The sequence below is a fragment of the Cynocephalus volans genome, chromosome 14 (genome assembly GCF_027409185.1).
Source record: "Cynocephalus volans isolate mCynVol1 chromosome 14, mCynVol1.pri, whole genome shotgun sequence".
NCBI classification, from domain to species: domain Eukaryota; kingdom Metazoa; phylum Chordata; class Mammalia; order Dermoptera; family Cynocephalidae; genus Cynocephalus; species Cynocephalus volans.
This window is the reverse complement of record NC_084473.1, coordinates 2,607,691-2,625,348: the sequence shown is the minus strand read 5'-3', so window position 1 is coordinate 2,625,348 and position 17,658 is coordinate 2,607,691. Positions and strand designations below refer to the sequence as shown.

General features: G+C 46.4%; 1 protein-coding gene across 1 annotated transcript in view; it reads left to right on the top strand.

Moving 5' to 3' along the window:
• PXDN (peroxidasin) overlaps positions 1-17,658 on the top strand; it is a 95,811-nt gene that overhangs the window by 36,318 nt on the left and 41,835 nt on the right. Inside the window, exons 2-7 of the mRNA XM_063078723.1 lie at positions 5,719-5,790; positions 6,762-6,833; positions 10,591-10,662; positions 14,169-14,240; positions 14,611-14,682; positions 17,074-17,243. Of these exons, the coding sequence (XP_062934793.1) occupies positions 5,719-5,790; positions 6,762-6,833; positions 10,591-10,662; positions 14,169-14,240; positions 14,611-14,682; positions 17,074-17,243 (530 nt within the window). The remainder of the gene's footprint in view (positions 1-5,718; positions 5,791-6,761; positions 6,834-10,590; positions 10,663-14,168; positions 14,241-14,610; positions 14,683-17,073; positions 17,244-17,658) is intronic.

Below are 17,658 nucleotides of genomic sequence, written 5' to 3'. Positions count from 1 at the left end.
GTGGTTCCCAGATTCACGCCGTCAGAGGGGGGTGTCGTGTCTGTTATAATTTTAATTTTTAAAATCAATAAAGTATTTCCTTAAATATTTCCCCCTCTGAAGCAGAGTAGAACAGTTTAAGAGCCTTTAGGTTGTACGTGCATGCTCTCACTACTGTACAACATGCTTATTACAGAAACACAGAATCCATGGTCTGAGGCTATTTACCTGTACAAGGAACACTCATGTTGAAATTCTATATGTCAAAGAGGAACACAAAAATGTAATAATTATGCAGTGAGCTTCAAGATGATTTCTTAACATCGTGACCCAAATGTAACAAAAAGTCTTAGGTACCATGTAAAGGTGTCCAAAACACTTTTTTAAAAATCCAGACTATGAAGAGAAGGTGATAATAAAAATATACTGAGAATAAAGAAAAATCACCTCTGAAATGCATTGTTTGTAAATATTTTCAAATAACATTCTGGATCTTGCTAGTCAGAAACATGACTCCAAAATACAAAACAAAATGTAAGAGTGATGATATTGTAGAAGTAACTTTTGTCAAGTGTTGACTTTCTGACGTGGCTGAATTTTCCATCTGTAATTGAAATACTTTTGGTTCTCATACAAAACAGAATATACTGTTTAATTTTGTATTTGTTGACCAATTAGTCTTAATTCCTTTTTATTTAAAAATAAATTAAAACATGTGCCACTTCTGTAAATGGTAAAAGTCAAAATTATCTTATTTTAAAAATCAGTATTATTTAAGATTGTAGTAAAATGAACTTCATACACAATCTCTAGTGATTATCCTTTATTCATAGTAACTTTTTCATGAGGGAATTAAGCATTATTGTGTGGTTTGTACATTTTATGTAACTTAGTTCTCTAACTTCTCTTTTAGTTCTAACCTTCAATTATTCTATGGCTGTGTAATGAATTATGATTTTGATATTACATATAAACTCATAGTTCGATGTTTCATCTCAAACACTACAATTCTTGATGGTTTTTTTTTTTTTTTTTTTCCTCGTAAGTTTTAGATTCCATCAAGATTTTGGAATAATGGAAACCTTAAAAACCAAATCAAACAAAACCACCCAACACTCCTTGCCTTAGAAACTTTGAGCTTGCTTGCTTTTAAATATAAAATGTAAATGGACCCGAGTTCTGTTTTTGAGACTTGAAAATTCATATTTCATTTTTAATAGTTATTCCAGGCTACTCTTCTTGGCTTCCCGCGTCCCCTAAGTAGGTCAGCGGCTGAGCAGCTCTGTGACATTCGGAAGAACCCTTGACTGTGAGTCTGGAGCAACGTCTTGTGAATTCTACCACGAGATTAGCTGCCTCGGAAGCTGCCAGTGGAAGCAATTTTATGCTGAGAAAGGAGCCCTGGGCTGATTCTAATTGCATTTCTAGTTCTACTTACAGACTGAGTGGCCTTAGGCAGATTATCTAATCTTTCTTAGCTTTTGAATTCTTATTTGCCAGGTGAAGGAATTTCTTCTAGCCTGATCTTAATTCTCCCTCTTGCTTCAGCCAGCCACCTGGAGTGTGCCCCAGCCACCTGGCCCTTTCCCCAGGATGTTGCTGTGGTGCTGACGCGGACCGTGAAGAGGCCATGACCTGGCCCTGCAGCCTCACTTCTAGGAGCTCTTGCCCGATCCCTGGACACGCTGGGATTCTCTGAGGCTGCCACCTCATGCGTGCTTCATATATCCAGTCAATGCTCGCGATGGATGTTTGCAGGGAATCTTACTTCTCACACCGTGGTCTTCATCCTGTCACCCAGTTCCCTGAGGGTTTATTGTCACTGATGTATTAGGGTCTGGGGCCCTGAGTTGTAGACGGGGTGAGCCCCTTCCCAAGCTGTCCCAGGAATGAATCTTCTGAGGCTGAAGGTGGTGGCTTCAGTGGGACGTCTGTGGCCACCCTCACTGATGTCGGCTCTCCATGTTTGTGTGTGTTTGGCTTCTTTCAGGAACTACTCCATGTATGGCTTTCCCAGAACTTTCTAGAATCTATTTCCATTCCCTCGTCAGGCCAACTTCATGGAGGAAGCTCCGCGCATTCATTGTTGGGTGGGAGAAGTGCCACAGCAGGGCTGGCACCAGCACGTGTGCAGAGCAGGGGCCGGGCCACGACTGCCCACTGCACCCCTCCCAAGCCCCAGAGCCCAGTGGATGGGGAGGCGCCACTGTGGGGACAGGTGACAGCTGTGAGCCCCAGGGAAGAGCCGGGAAGTTTTTTTTGAAATGCTCTTTAATTTTTACAGTTCAGGGCGCTTTTTCCCCCCGGTTAGGATTATTTGTGGAAATCCTGATTACAATTATAAAACTAACAAGTGTATTTGTCAAACACCATAAATGTGTAATGTAGGAGCAAATGACGCTTCTTACTCTTACTCTCTAGGGTTAAGGGTCTGTCTGTCCAGACATGTGCAGACAACACTTTAAAAGTGGAAAGGGAGAGTTTAGTTTCCTTATATTTAACATAAGCTTGATGTCAGCAATGACAGGTGGGCTGCGGTCAGATGCGGAGGAAACAGAGAACATGAGCGAGCGCCAGCTACGAGTGTCTGTGCGTGTGTGTGAGTGTGCACGTGTGTGTGAGTGTGCACGTGTGTGAGTGTGCACGTGTGTGTGAGTGTGCACGTGTGTGAGTGTGCACGTGTGCACACGTCACTCCTGTATCTACTCACACGCGTGCACACACGTACAAATGCGCATACGTACGCTGCTGCCTCCCAGCGTAAGTGGAGAACAGAACTTTCCGACCTCACCTTGCTCTGAAATCACCTGAGAGTTCATCCAAACACCGGCACCCACTCCCAGAGTCTCTGATTAAGTTGGTTTCAGTCAGATCCAGAATTTGCTTTTCTAACATGCTCCTGGGTGACGCTGCTGCTGGTGATCAGGGGCCCAGCTGAGAACGCTGCTCGCTGCTCGAGAGAATCGCTCTTGCTCCTCCGTAGGTAAATCCCTTCTGAGTCTCACCCTGTAGCTCCCTAAAGTGCAATTCGCCTCTTTGGCCTTGACTGTGGGTTTTATGTTTGAAAGGACTGTGTTGGTTTCCTCTTTCTTAGGCGTCTTGATTCTCATCTGTCTGGGTTGGAGCCACACAGACCTCTACTTTTTGCTCTTTCCATTGCTCTGGGGGATGAGGGTCTCTGAGGCAGCCCCAGAGTCCCAAAAGTGATGGGTGTGAAGATGCAGCCTGTGCTTCAAGTCAGCCCATCCCAAACACGCCGATTTGGTGACGTTTATTCTGGCTCTTTTCACGAGCTCTGTGGCAGATGCACATATGGATGGGGGTGTGCAGGTATAAATACTGGAGTATAAGCATTGTTTCCTCTCTGTTCTTCAGATTGCATAATTTCTCATGTTTTGCTTTCAAATATACTTTTTTCCTGCAATATTCAATATGTCAAGTCCATGTGGTGAGTTTTTCATTTCAGCTATCGTGTTTTTTTAGTTCTAGAATTTCAATTTCCTTCTTTTATATCCTGGTACATTCTCTGCTAAGATTCCTCCTATGTTGGAAAGGGAACCTCTGTTTTACCTTTTTCTTGTAGAAGTCTTTTTCTGGTTGTCCGACTAAGAACGTGTGGGAGGATGGGAGCTGGTTGTGAAATAATCTTAACTTAGACCCGTGCTGTCTGACAGAAATGTGATGTGACAGACATATGTAAGTTTAAAATTTCTAGTGGTTTCATTAAAACATTAGAAACAGGTGAATTGTACTGAGGATTCCGTCCTCTTCACCACTGCCAGAGGTGTTGGGTGGTGCTAAATTTTAGACTTGGGGGTGGTTTGCATGCAATGAAGGTTGTTTTGCAGCTTTTTTTGCAGCCTGCTCAGGTTTAACTTTAAGTGGGCAGGTCCTTTCTCCCTCATTAGTTTGCTTTCTAGTTTCCAAAGTGTCGGTGCTGTTGTCTTTTCAGTGTCGTTTGAGTGTGGATTTTGACAGGGAATGGAGAGTTGAAAGGTGTGTGTTGGGTCCACTGTCTTCCCTCTGGAGCGGAAGCTTGGTTTCTTGAGGAGACGACGTCCAGATCGTCTCTGCTGTGAGTTGCAGCAGGAGGCACAGAGTTCCAGGAGAACATTTCTTATCTGTCCATGTGCTGTGAACCCTGTGTTTGTTATGTGTCGGGGAAGAGAGCTTCCTTCCAATCATTTGTGTTTATGTAAAATCCTAACCAGTCAGAATTCTCTCCTTATATGTGATTGACCCATAGTTCACATATTCAATGTTTCATCAGTGAAAATCTTTATCTTTTGCATGGGCTGCATCCCCCCGTGTCTGTCCTCTGCTAACGCTGTCCCCTTCAGTGTTTCTGAATTCCAGCAGTTCCCCAGGTGGAAACACTTGTGATGTTCTGAATACGAATGTAAATTAAGATCTCATTTATTTTAAAAATAACATGTCAGTGTGGGGGGAGGGGATGATGCTGGAGAGAGTGAGTTGGCAGATGATGGAAATCACTGAAGAAACCAAACCAGGATGGGGTCACAGTTTGGAAGCTTGTGTGCCGGCTGCGGTGGCCCCAGTGGGTGGAAAGGTGACCCCCTCCCCTTCTCAGGAACTTGACGCAGGGCAAAGAAGCAGTGCTGGAGCAGACCCCACTTCATGCACCGACTCCTAAGCAGCACGGATAATGACAGTGACTCAAGAATGCGTTTTGAGAAGCCTCTTATTGAACCATACACTAGAGTAAATGCTATAAGTCACTTACAATAATCAAATTAGCTCAAAATAATCAGATTCCTTAAAAGATTATAAACACTTTAAGAGTTCAATAAGTGTCCTAAGAAACATTCATTTATGATTTGGACCAAATGTTGTCCCCAGATCTCTGCTTGGGTTTCCCAGGGCTGACATAACAAAGGACAGCAAACTGGGAGGCTCTAACAGAAGATCATTCTCTCACAGTACTGGAGGCCGGATGACAAAGTCTGGGTGGCGTAGGGCTGGTTCCCTCTGAGGGCGGTGGTGGTCCATCCCAGGCCTCTTCCCGGCTCTGGAAGCTGCTGGCCATCTTTGGCATCTGTTCCTTGGCGTGCAGAAGCATCACTCTGACCTGCCTTCACCCTCCTGCAGTGTTCTCCCTGTGCACCTGTCTCCAAAATTCTCCTTTTTATAAGAGCACCAGTTGTGTTGGATTAGGACCCACCCCGTTGACCTTATTCTAGCCTGATTACCTCCATAAAGAGCTTATCCAAATAAGGGCCCTTTCTGAGGCACTCGGGGTTACGACTGGGGGTTAATACCTCAACAAATTTTGGGGAGACACAATTCAACCAATGACATTCCCTATTGGACTATATCACAAGGGGCTGGCTTGTGAATAAGGAATTTTAATTCTTCTAAGACTGTTTGTTACAGAAAATGGTCTTTCTGTTTATTTTTCAGTGGCTTTCACAGTGGTTAAATTTATAGTTTTTAATTCAGGCTGGAGATGGGCCTCCTAAAGTGGGTAAGAGAGAGGCCTCTGCCCGCCTTCTCTTCCCATAGCTGTTGTTGAAGCAGGTTTCTGTGTGTGGTATCATTGTTCCACCGTTCAGAAAATATTCATACATTTATTAGGCTCATCGAAGAGACGATTCACTTGTGGAGTAGACCGCGTGATTTAATTTTGTAAACGCCTTCTCGCCACTTTGAAAGCGACTGCTGAAGTGTGCAGCGGAGTGCGCTGAGTCGCGTGTGGACACGTGTCTGCTTTCTTCACAGGGATCTTCGCTTTAACAGAATTAGAGAGATCCAACCTGGGACGTTCAGGCGGCTGAGAAACCTGAATACGCTGTAAGTTGAAACGTTCTGTGGGGAGTCTATAGGAGGTCTCGTGATGTGCAACTGTTGGGCATGAATGGGGACAAGTAGAGACGGAAAGGAGACAGGGTGAGCACATAAGGGTTGGGACCAGGGACCCCGGCTGTGCTCTCTGAGCCTGTGCGTGCACCCATAGTTGGCATCCTGGGTGGGGCGCCCAGTCTCCATGGTGCGGGTGACTCCAGCGCACTGTGCCCCTGGTCAGCCCTCTCCCGCGTGCCCCTCCAGCACTGCCGTGGTGAGGCTGAGCAGCAGGGCCCTTCTCCCCAGCTCTGCGTGGTCTCAGGCGACGCTCTGGCAGCCTGGTCATGCCCCAGGGTTTAGACCTCCCCGGGTAGGCTGGGGGAGGAGCAGGACAGGCCCCAAGCTCTCCAGAAGACAGTAGCCAGCTTGTCGGAAGCCATTTGTCCTCCGTGCCAGGATGGTATGCTTGGTATAAGTGCAGGGCTGTGGGGAGCAGGAAGCAGCCAGGACTCCTGCCAGTCGTGTGGCCCTGGGGGCGGGTGTCCTGGTGGCTCTGTGCACCAGCTCCTTGTTGGTGGAAATGACCTTCCTTTAGTGGTGCATCTAGCCAGACCATCCCATAGGGCCACAATTGTATTCAAATTAGCCACAATCTAGGCTCAAGTAGAAAATCTAAGAGACAGCAGGATGAAAATATACATTCCTTTGAAGAGGAAAGAAGGAATTATTTCTCTACTGTCCATCAAGGTGAAAGAACGTGAAGTGATGCAGATGCTGATTCCTTGAGCACGTTTGTAATCAGGGAGGGTTAAACACTAAAACTGCTCTGTGTTGTGTTAATTTAGCACGGATTGGTTGATGGTGAGGTCTGTAGCTTAATCGTTTTATAACCTTTTCCAAGGCTACAAGAATATTTTCCCTTAACACAACTTAGAACGTTTCTTTGTTTTTTAAATTCTTACTGAAACTTTCTTTCATAGGCTTCTCAACAATAATCAGATCAAGAAGATACCAAATGGAGCATTTGAAGACTTGGAAAATTTAAAATATCTGTAAGTTAATGATCAGTTCTTTAACCCCAAAGCTTATGTTATCTATGTTAAATAGACTATTTAAATATAGAACTATAGTTTGTACTGTTTATGAGTTATTGTGAACACATTCATCAAAAAAGGTTTTATTTTTAGAAGATGAGTGAAATTTTGCCTGGGATTCTTTAAATGACTTGTCTTTGGTTTAAAGTACAACGTTATGTGTGATCTTTAGCATTTAGTTAATAAGCCTTAAGTAAAATAGGCTGAATAGCAATAAAATGCACAGTCTCTGAAAACCAGTCTTGGAGCAGTGACACTTTTTGAGATGCAAAGTGGCCACATGTTCAGTTGCCAATATGAACAATTGACATGAGTTTTATAAAATATAAGCGAGGTGGCAGTTTCCAGTTGCCTTTCCAGCTGTAGGTGAAGTGTAAAATGTGAATTACTAATCTCTTCAGAATGTCACTAATTCCTGCTCATTTTCCTGTCTTCTTCCAAGTGATTTCACCTCATTATTTTATGTAAATTTTATTTTACCTTTAAAAATTGATTTTAGTTAGTTCATGTATTATCTTTAAAATATCTTTTGCTTGTTGAAGTCAGTTTTGCAGTTTAGAAAATGACTTCCCTGTGAAGTATTGGTTTAGTATCTTTCCCATGCGCTTATTTTAACATCGGAAAGGATTAAGAAAAACCTGAAATTACACCCCTGGTTCTAGACAGATTAAAAATATGTGTCATGTGCTTTTAGCAAATTATTCTTACTTATAGGATAACTTCCCAAAGAGAGCCATTTTTCATGAAGGATTTATATCAGTTATTTTTATTTGAAATTTATGTAACTGAACCTAAACATCTTTAAATTATGTTGATTTTAAAGGTCATCTTACTAGCGTTGATGTATATTTTCAAATCTGTTTCGATTTTAGATGTATCACTGGTTCTTAATTACAGAGCTGCTTTTAATTCTGTTATTAAAATATATCTTCCTCAATGAAGATATTTGAAAGTGTTATATATGAACAGTTTTTCCTCCATCATTTTTTGCATAGTATGTTTTTAATTGTCTGAATATTACTATTACTAAGCCTTGTTACTCATTTTTAAAATGAAAAACAGGTCTTCCATTTATTCTTTGAGTTTTTGTTTGTTTACCTTTTTTTTTTTCTTTTTTTTTTTTTGTATTTTAAGTGCTGTGCATGTTCCAGAAGAGATCTTTTGATTTCCTAGAAAGTAGATTTATTTAGCTGGTAGTGAACATCAGGTGTCTTTGTGTGCGTGCGTGTGTGTGTGTGTGTGTGTGTGTGTGTGTGTGTGTATTTTTAATAGTTTTTTTTTACTTTTTATTTAATTTTTTGCTTTGGGTTTTGAATTACCTAAGAGCAGCTTATTAGGTACTCTGCAAACATGATTGATGTTAAGTGGTTTGGGATACTCCGTTTTTCACCAAAGACAATCTTTTTAAAATAATGCTTGTTAAGCCTCATCTGTTGACCCACTTACCCTCAGAGCATCCGTGTTCCAACCTTTCTTTCCTCTCTTCCACCAACATGCATCCATGGTGCCCACTGGCAGTGCAGTGCCTGACACAGATCACTGGGATGGGGACTAAGGTTAGTAGCAGAGGGGGAGGTGTCATGATGGGAAAACAGGCTAAAGAGCAGGACTGAGCTGAGCAGAGAGGGTCCTGCTGTTTGCAGTTCCCAGCTCTCTTCCTAAATCCCTCAGATCTCATTGGTAGGGTACATTTTGGTAAACATCGATTTAGGAAACAGTGTAATAGTATAATCTAAATGTTTAAGAACTCTCCTGAAATGTATTGATTATTTCAGTCTTATATGTTTAGAAGTTGACTAGTCCTTATTTCCTGGAACTCCAATTACTTCTGGTAAGGCATAAGCCTTGCCCTTGATTCATATTTCCTAAAGATGAAATAAATTCTTGAGATACGTAGAACTCCTATTCAAAGGGTGAGTTCTATGATAAGTGGAAAATTATGACTTATTATTAGAAGATGGTCAATGCTCAACTATTATGTTCCAGTGTCTTTAATGAGCATAGATTCATAGATGATAGTCTGATTCAGTTATGTTACACATTCTTTAAAAGGATTCCTTTACTCTCGTTATATTAAAGTTCATGCACAGTGATGTTTGCATTCATATTTTGTTTTAGTTTTGCCTTTTGAAATGGGCACAGAAACCTACGTTCAGACTTGCCTTCTATAGTGAGAGTAGCAGTAACTCACACCTGAGCAGCAGTTACCATGTACCAGGCCATATATCAATTATTCTGTCCATTTTAAAGGAGAGGAAACTGAGGCCTATAAAGGTTGATATCTTACCCAGGGTCACACAAGCAGTAAGTGGCGGTTCAAGGACTCAAGCCCATAAATCCTGGAGAAGTACCCACCTTGCTAGGCCTCTGTTGTGGGCACTGGGCTATTGATCGCTGGAGCAATCCTGGCTGGTTTATGTTAAAGCTTATAAATCTTTGTGAGATCACCTTAGCACATTTGCACAGAGGAAAGAGGTGAGAACCAGTTAGATAGACTGCAGCAATTAAAGTTAGCAGAGCAAGTCCTGTTGGATCCTTCACCAAACATTATCAAAGCACGGTAAAGCATTTTGCCCTCTGGAAATGACATATGCAACGGTATAAGCATTGAGACCAATAGTGCTTTTTATTCAGTGGAGGGTTCGGTGCGGCCCCGCCACCGAGCAATCAGTGTGAAGAGAAGTTTCTGCCTGAAGTTGAAATGCGGGAAAGTGTGGATTTTGACCTTTCCACCTGCCCACATCAGAGCTGAAGCCAGGTGGGTTGTAAGAAGTGATAGGGGCAGATATCTCTGCATCTGAGCGCAGAAACCATGTCTGGTCTACAGCATCCTTGGGGGTACCAGGGATCTGCTGCTGCAGAGCTGTTTTATGAGGAGATCCGTGCTGAACACAAGTCATGTCCACGATGGATGGCTCTTTTGGAACTGTGATGCTTTGTGTGAGAGTCCCTGTCCTCGGTCGGTTAGCTGAGGGCTTGGTGAGCTTTCTCTGCAGGCACCAGGCAGTGCAAACACAGCCGCAGACGAAGTGCAAGTGGAGGAGTGTGGCTGTGCCCCAGCCAACCTGACCTGTGGGCCCTGATGCTCGAATCTCATGTAGTTCTTATGAGCCACAGAACGGGATTCCTTTTTTGACATTTTCAACCATTTAAAAATGTAGAAACCCTTCTTAGCTTGCAGGCCATACAGAAACAGGCAGCAGGCCAGTTGTGTGACTTCTCATGTGCCCTGCTACTCCTGTTTTGGGAGAACGGGATTCTAGCAGGTGAGAAGCTTGGGGCCCAGCCAGTCTCTGCATTGTGTGGCCCCCACGCTACCTTCGGGTATGTTAGAACTGCATCAGCGTCAGCTGCAGAACCTGATAGTCCGTGCATCGCACACGCTGCTGGGGAACCGGCTCTGTCCTCCTCAGGCTCTGAAGCACACATGCTGTCAACGATTCGTGAGGGGTCCGCCCAAGTGTCTGTGAACTACCTGGCCACACAGAGCAGCAGTCTGACCATGGCCAGTGTGGACCAGACGCTTTTTATCCATTTGGGATTTGAGGGGAGGGAGACCTCCCGAGAGGAGCTGTACTTACCGTGTAAAGTTTTGGTGCATTCTAATGCAGTCATTAATTTAAAAGCCGTCTCCATGTGTGGACGTAATTCTTTTCCGTCTGAAGTTGTGACCTCTTGTTTGTGTGCTAACACTCCCCAATGTTTCTTGTTTCAGCTATTTGTACAAGAATGAGATCCAGTCAATTGACAGGCAAGCATTTAAGGGACTTGCCTCTCTAGAGCAACTGTAAGTGCCCCTCTCTTCTGTGCTTCCGTTTCTTGGGTGCCACCTGCCGTTTTGCCTCTCGTAGGGAAATGGACTTTGCATGGTGCATGTCGAGGCTGCCGGGTGCAGGGAGTATGTGCATGATGATGAAAGAGCAGCGGCGGGCCGCCTCTCCAACCCCACCGTCCAGCCCCTGTCCCCCAACAGCTGACGTACACTGGGGTTCGTGCAGGCACCTGCCCCCGTGCCCCGCGCCCGTGCTGCCGAGAACAGTCAGGCTGGTGGGCTCCCTGTCTCTCCATGTAGAGGAGAACCAGACGTGAGAACAAGAGCAGCAAGTGACATCTTTTGTGGTAGAAGTGTCTGGGTGTGTGCGGCAGGAGGGGTTTTCATCGTACCCTGTTTTCTTTTTGTGACTCTGCACACATGCAGTTTAATTTCTTCAGGCATGGTGTCATTACATTGGAGAAACAAACTTGTTTTCCGTGTAGTTCTGGTCAGTGTATGCTGCCCGTCACTAAATGCTCCCTGGTTCTTTGGCCATCGGAAGTTGTACTTTGCTGTGAAGTCAGCATGTTGACTTTCCAGTAGAACGTCCTGGTCGGTTGCTTTGCTGGCCGGTCGGTCACCTCTCGCTGACTGAGCTGAGTGCTTGCTGAGGAGTTTCAAGTTATCGTGCAGCTTTACTAATGTGGACAGAAAACAGCTGCCTGTCCTAACGCAGCCTGACGTCCCGGTGCTCCACAGTTTGTTTGTTTCCATGTCTCATTGGTTGGCTGAGCACCCCAATATTTCAGAGAATCTAAGGCAGATTTTGGAGGAGGGCCCACCCTGCAACCATGTGCTCTGGGAGCCCACAGAATGCTCGTGTTTCCAAGTATTTATTTGCTCCTGGAAAGGACTTTGCTTAGCTGACACACCGCACAGGGCACGGGTCTATGTGGGACGATGTTGCGTGAAGAGCTGTATAGTCTCTGCTTCAGAGACAACGAGATGAGAAGAGTCAGATCACTGCCAGCACACGGGAGCATCTAGAAAATGTGCAGACATAGGGAAAGCTTTCAAAGGAACGAGTTCTTGTGTATAGCAAGTGTGTCATGCCATGAGGGAGATAAAGTGATCACAGCAGACAAACTGTAAAGTCCTGACGGAATCAGGGGATCCAGTCCAGCTTTTGGAGGAGGTGAGGTAAGTGTTATTTTTAGGGAAGAAAGCAGCAGTCTGGGGAAAACCTAGGAGAGAGGCCTGGCATCTGTGAAGTGCAAGTAGGTTTATCTGCCCAAGTGTTTTGACGACTGGGGGAGAGTTTCTGAGCCAGTTAAAATTCTGCCTGCAAACCCAGGATCGGGTGAGTTGGGGTCTCTGCTGCTGAGGTTGGTTTCAATCAGTCAACATCATATTGTATGTAAGGGAGACTAAGAGACTGATAGGACCCCCGGGCTCCCTCCAGAAGGTGCTGTCTAGGGAGGAAAGGAGTGGGCCCACCCAGAACCCCAGTCACATATTCCCACCGACGACTGTGTGAAGGGCTGGGTGTCCAGGCAGGGCGTCTGTGCGGGGTCTCTGCTAGACCCACCCTCAGCGCCTCGTTCCCTGCAGCCCCTCTTCAGACCCCACCTGTTGAAGACGAGCGTTCTCGCCAGGCTCTGGAGGTGGGAAGCACGAGTCCCTGGAGCCCATGGATGGGAGTCCACATGGGCGTGCCGCGGTGCACCTGGGGTCTGCTGCGCGTCTCTGGTCCAGAGGCTCCTTGGGAGGCCATTGACACGTCAGAAAACATGTCTGCCAGAGTCAGACTGTGGACTTGAATTCAGTGATGACCTCTGAGTACTTGGGGAGTCACTCCCTGACTTTGGTCCTCAGTTTCCTCAACTGTCCAGGGAGGGCTGGATGACGCCCAAGGCTTCCAGGAGCCCAGTCGCCCTAGGGCTCTGTGAACCCGGGCAGTAATGCTTCTAGCGCCTGCTAAGGCGAGATGCCCGTGTCCCACCTGCCAGCCTTCCTCCTGGCCAATCTATACTACGCACTCCAGGTGAAGGACTTTTTAAGACAAATGCTCTGGGTTGGGACTTGAAGACCCCTGTTTCTGTCCTTGATTGGCCCCACTTGCCTTTCTAGTCCTGGCTCAGGACTCGCCCCTGCCGGCCTGGGCTGGACTGAACTCCCCCGAGTGGGCCATCTTGTGTGATGGTGTCTGGTCCCCTGTCTGTCCCTGACTGGCCTGGGCTGCAGGGGGCCGAGGGCCGTGAGGGACTGTGAGTTATTTTTCAGCATGCTGCTTGGCACAGACAAGGTTTTCTGTGACTGTTCCTGAAGATTTCTGTCTGGTTCTGTCTTCTCTGGGATCTCTGAATCACCTGCTCACCTGTGACAGGTGCTGATTGTGTTTTCTTCCTCCTCCTGCTCCAGTTCATCCTCTCCTCACATGTCCCACTCCAGTAGCAGTTGACATGCACAGGCCTGTGCCTGCAGTGAGCACAGCATGTGTCCCCAGGAGGGGCCCATGTCCCGAGACTCACTTACCTGTGCTGCCTGTGCCTGGTGAGCTGACCCTAGGACAGGACAGGGACTTTGGCGACTGAAGTTTGGTGACCTTGTGGTTACAGCAGTTTCAGAAAGTTAATAAAAGTGACCATCGAGCATGAGTGTTGAGAATACTTCCTTTTGTTTGGATTTATGGCTGTAACTGCTGGTATTTTGGTCTCCAGCTTCTCTCAGAGAGATGGACATTCGAATCGTGTGTTCGTTGTGGTGGGTGCCCGAGTGGAGACATCGCCCCTTGCTGTGGGGACAGGAGGGTCTCCCTGCAGAAGCACCCTCGATAGAAGGGTGACGTCTTGTTTTACTGTAGAGAAAAAACCCCAAAAGCACCAATTTTCAAAGTGACAAAATTAGTGTTCAGGAAAATTAGAAGAAATGAGTTATACCCAAAATGTGTGAATCATGGAAAGTGAGGATTTCCATCTTAAATGGAAAGGCGTATAAGCTCTGGGTCTTCTGTTTGATTAAAAGACACTCGAGGAAATCCATTGTCTTAACTCGGCGCATTTGTCACTCACTGTCTCTGCAGTTGTTTGTGTGTCTGACAAGAGACTCAGCGTCTAATACCCTGCCCAGTCCATATATCACTTCGAAGATTTGAGTGAAGGAATTCACATCTTACATATTGTGCTATAATGGAGATTACATTTTGTTTTGGAAATCCATGTATTTTGAAAGTGAATTCAGTACACGGGGCGGGGCTGTCGTCATGTCGCCCTGCGGGTGTGAGGGAAACTGGTCAGTGCGTCCAGACCCATAATGTGCGTTGTCCAGCCAATTGTAAGAAAGGCTGTGCCCGATTGTCAGTTGTATTTTATCTCCTACTTGATTATCTTGTTTGTTTTCCACACAGTGTAGGACATCTAGAATTATCTATTGACATTTGAGTCTGAACTGACTTGGAAAAAAGTGTTTGAGCAGAAAATCAAAATCCAAAAAAGTAATTACATTGTTTAAATTATTTTTCTTTTTTTAAACTCCTCTAGATATCTGCATTTTAATCAGATAGAAACTTTGGACCCAGAGTCATTTCAACATTTGCCAAAGCTGGAGAGACTGTAAGTTGTGTTTTGTTCCTTGGTTTTGCATTTTTAGGTCTTCAGAGCCTGTGGGTCATTGGCTTTGGCAGAGTTAAGACCAACACCTCTTGAGTACCTGAAAACTGTTTTGGTATAAAATCCACATTACTAGCCTAACAGTTCAGAAGCGAGACATAATTTTTTCTTTAACTGAAAATGGTCATAAAATAGAAAAAAAATGCAGTTATTTTCTGTGCTAAATAGCATTTCTCTCAAATTAATTTGTATTAAATAAATGTAATCACTGAGATATTTTTAAAAATCTGATATATTTGACTGTTTATAGTCTTTTCTACATGTCTAAGAAGTATCTTAAAAAATTGGTTTGTTATATTATCTCTTTCAACAGATTTTTGCATAACAACCGGATTACACATTTAGTTCAGGGGACATTTAATAACTTGGAATCTATGAAAAGATTGTAAGTATAATGCCTTCTGTGCCGCCTTTCCAGAAAAGCCTAGTTTCTCTATGATCCATTTACCTGGTCCATTTTACTTGGTATTGTGAAGTGCTTATAACAATGGGAGTATTCTTTATGCAAGGGCATGTACATGTGCAGGGTGAATTAAATCCACTGAAAGCAGAACGGGAAATGGATGACTCGGAATATGGCAATAACTTAATCATTGAGTAGGCCATTAAGACGCATTTTTAAAAATCATTTTTAAGTTCTTAAAATTAACTTTAAATTTCATGGTGCACATTTTACTTGTGGAAATAAAAGTAGTCTAGAAAGAATCTCTACACTGTATTTCACTCCTTTTATTTAGGCATGTACATAATTAAAACATGTTAAGTGGACTGGAATCTACCCATTGTTTTCAAGACCTCCAAAAATATTTTTTCTTTATTCTGAGTAATTTCTTACAGTAGAATTAAGGCATTTGGGTACTGATGGAGAAAGTTGTTTGACATCCTTTTTGTGTTTTCCTTTGTGGCCTGGAAGGCCTTTCATTCAGTTAAACGTTTCTGAGTGACGTCCGCAGTGACCCAGACCCAGGAAAGAAGCAGGAGACTCGGAGACACACGCCTGCACCAGGGTGGTCTTCTGTTTGTTTCACCTTCTCAGTGAGATGAGGTGGATTGAGACCTAGACCATCATAACTATATGATTCTTTTCCTTAGGACAAGGAAGTCACCAGCCAAACTAAAAGCACACTGTAGGTGGGAGGATAGGACAGATACTTCCATGTTTGACAGATAAGAGTAGAAAGGAATTGCCAAACACTCCAGATGACAGCTGCAAGGCGCCCAGAGCTGGCGGGGTGGCGGGTTACAGAGTCTGATTTCTCTGTTCTCAGCCTCCTTCTGCATGCCTGGCACATGGCCCCCACACACCTCCTCTCTGCCGCCTGCCCGCTGTTCATTGCTCAGACGGGGCAGCCCTTCGTTCAGAGTGTGCTGCTCCAAAGGGCTCCTTGTGGCCTGGCTGCCCCCCAGGACCCCCATCCCGGGAAGCCTGCCACCCCCTCCTGTGGGCTCACCCCCTCACCCTCTCCTTGCCTTGGGGTGCAGCGGGTCATGGTGGAGTCTGTGTGCTTCCCTCTGTGGGCTTGGCCGAAGGACTGGCTGGTTCATCATGGCAGCATGGTCCTGTCCTGACTGTCGGGGTCTTCTGGTTCAGCAGTGACTGCGGGCTGTGCTGGTGGCCCAGGCAGGCTGCTGTCTCAGCTACCTCCTGGCCTCCCACCTTAGAACCACACGAGGAGCATCTGCGTCCCCTCTGCACAGGGCCTCATAGATCCCATGTACGTGCTCACCAGGAAAAAGCGGTTCCACTAGCAGGGTCAGATCTATGTCCCTGTCTCCCCTGAGTTCATGGATGAGAGGTGCACCGGGCTTTGCCAGGGTAGTTAGTGACAGCCACCGCCCGAGCTCAGACCCTTGCTCAGACCCCGCTCCATGGCCCCATGGCAAGTCACTTCTCCAGATCCCAGTCCCCGTCTGTGGGCTGGAAACAGTGCCCACCTCGGTGGGGTCCGTAATGAGCTCCCCCAGGTAGCGCACCTGTGCCGAGCTGGTCAGGCAGCAGGTGTTCCTGACCTAGAACTCCTCTCCCCCACGACGACCACTTCTTACTCTTGAGCAGAAGCAGCCGTCCTTCCCAGGGGGAGGGATACCCTGCCCGGTCCTCTTGCTGGGACGGGGCGTGCCAGGCTTCACCAGTACTTCCCAGGACAGTGGGATCCTCCCGGGATTTAGACGTAAACCCCAGCCACGCTGTGCAGCTCTGCCGACACACCCCCAGGGGGAACTTCAGGGTTAAGTGAGATGATAATGCTGCGGTGCCTGTCGCAGGACAGGAGTTGAACGGTAGTGACAGCTCCGGGGCTGCTGTTGTGGCTGCGGTACTGGATTTGGTGAATGTGTTGATATTACTGTGGTCCTGAGGATTTGGGGGAATGTGCTGTTGTGACTGCAGTGCTGGATTTTGTGAATGGCTCCTGCCCTGTCCCTTCATGGACTGTCCTGAGTCATCCAGCCCTGTCGGTGCCTCTGTGTGGAACTTGCAGCCTGCAGAGCGTTATCACTCGTTAACCCGCACTCCCTTACACCCTGTCTCGTGAGTGTCACTCTGGGTATTTTCCGCTCCTGGGTTCTTTTCATCGATGTGTATCTCTTCCTCATTTCCCTGCGTCAGGTGGGGTTGGGTCTCGGATCCCTTCGTGTAAGACACGTCCCGTCTGGTGTCACGGCCTGGCAGGCCCCTGCAGGCTCATTGATTCGGGACCCGGACGCCTTGTCTGTCTGGCCAGCGTGAAGCCGTCACCCATGCCCTGGTCTCACTGCTGCTGCTTCCTTCCCACAGGCGACTGGACTCAAATGCGCTCCACTGTGACTGTGAAATCCTGTGGTTGGCAGATTTGCTGAAAACCTATGCCCAATCAGGGAACGCGCAGGCGGCAGCCACCTGCGAACACCCAAGGCGCATCCAGGGGCGGTCAGTGGCGACAATCACCCCGGAAGAGCTGAACTGTGGTGAGTGAGTCTGGAGCCCCTGGCAGAGCCCAGGCGTGGCCCCCCAGGCCTTCCAGGGGCAGGACATGTCTTCAGCCGTCACTGGCCTGGTCCTAAAAGTCACAACTTGGTGAACCCTAGACAAGGACCTCTTTGCAGCCAGTTGGCAGCGGCACCCCTAGGGATGTGTGTCTCAAGGACCAGATTTCTGCTGACTGTTTTGGAAGGTCCTTAGCTCTGCCCTTGTCACCCTGGCCCACCTGGAGGGACTGGGTCATGCCCCTCTGGCTCCCTCTCCCCGAGGGCCACATCCTGGAGCGAGCATGAGGAGGAGCAGAGCTTTTTCACAGTTTCCCTGAAGTCAGGGCTGCACAGACCACCCGGCAGGAAGCGGGTGAGGAGACCGTTTAAAATGTGCAGGGGGCAAGCTCGTGCC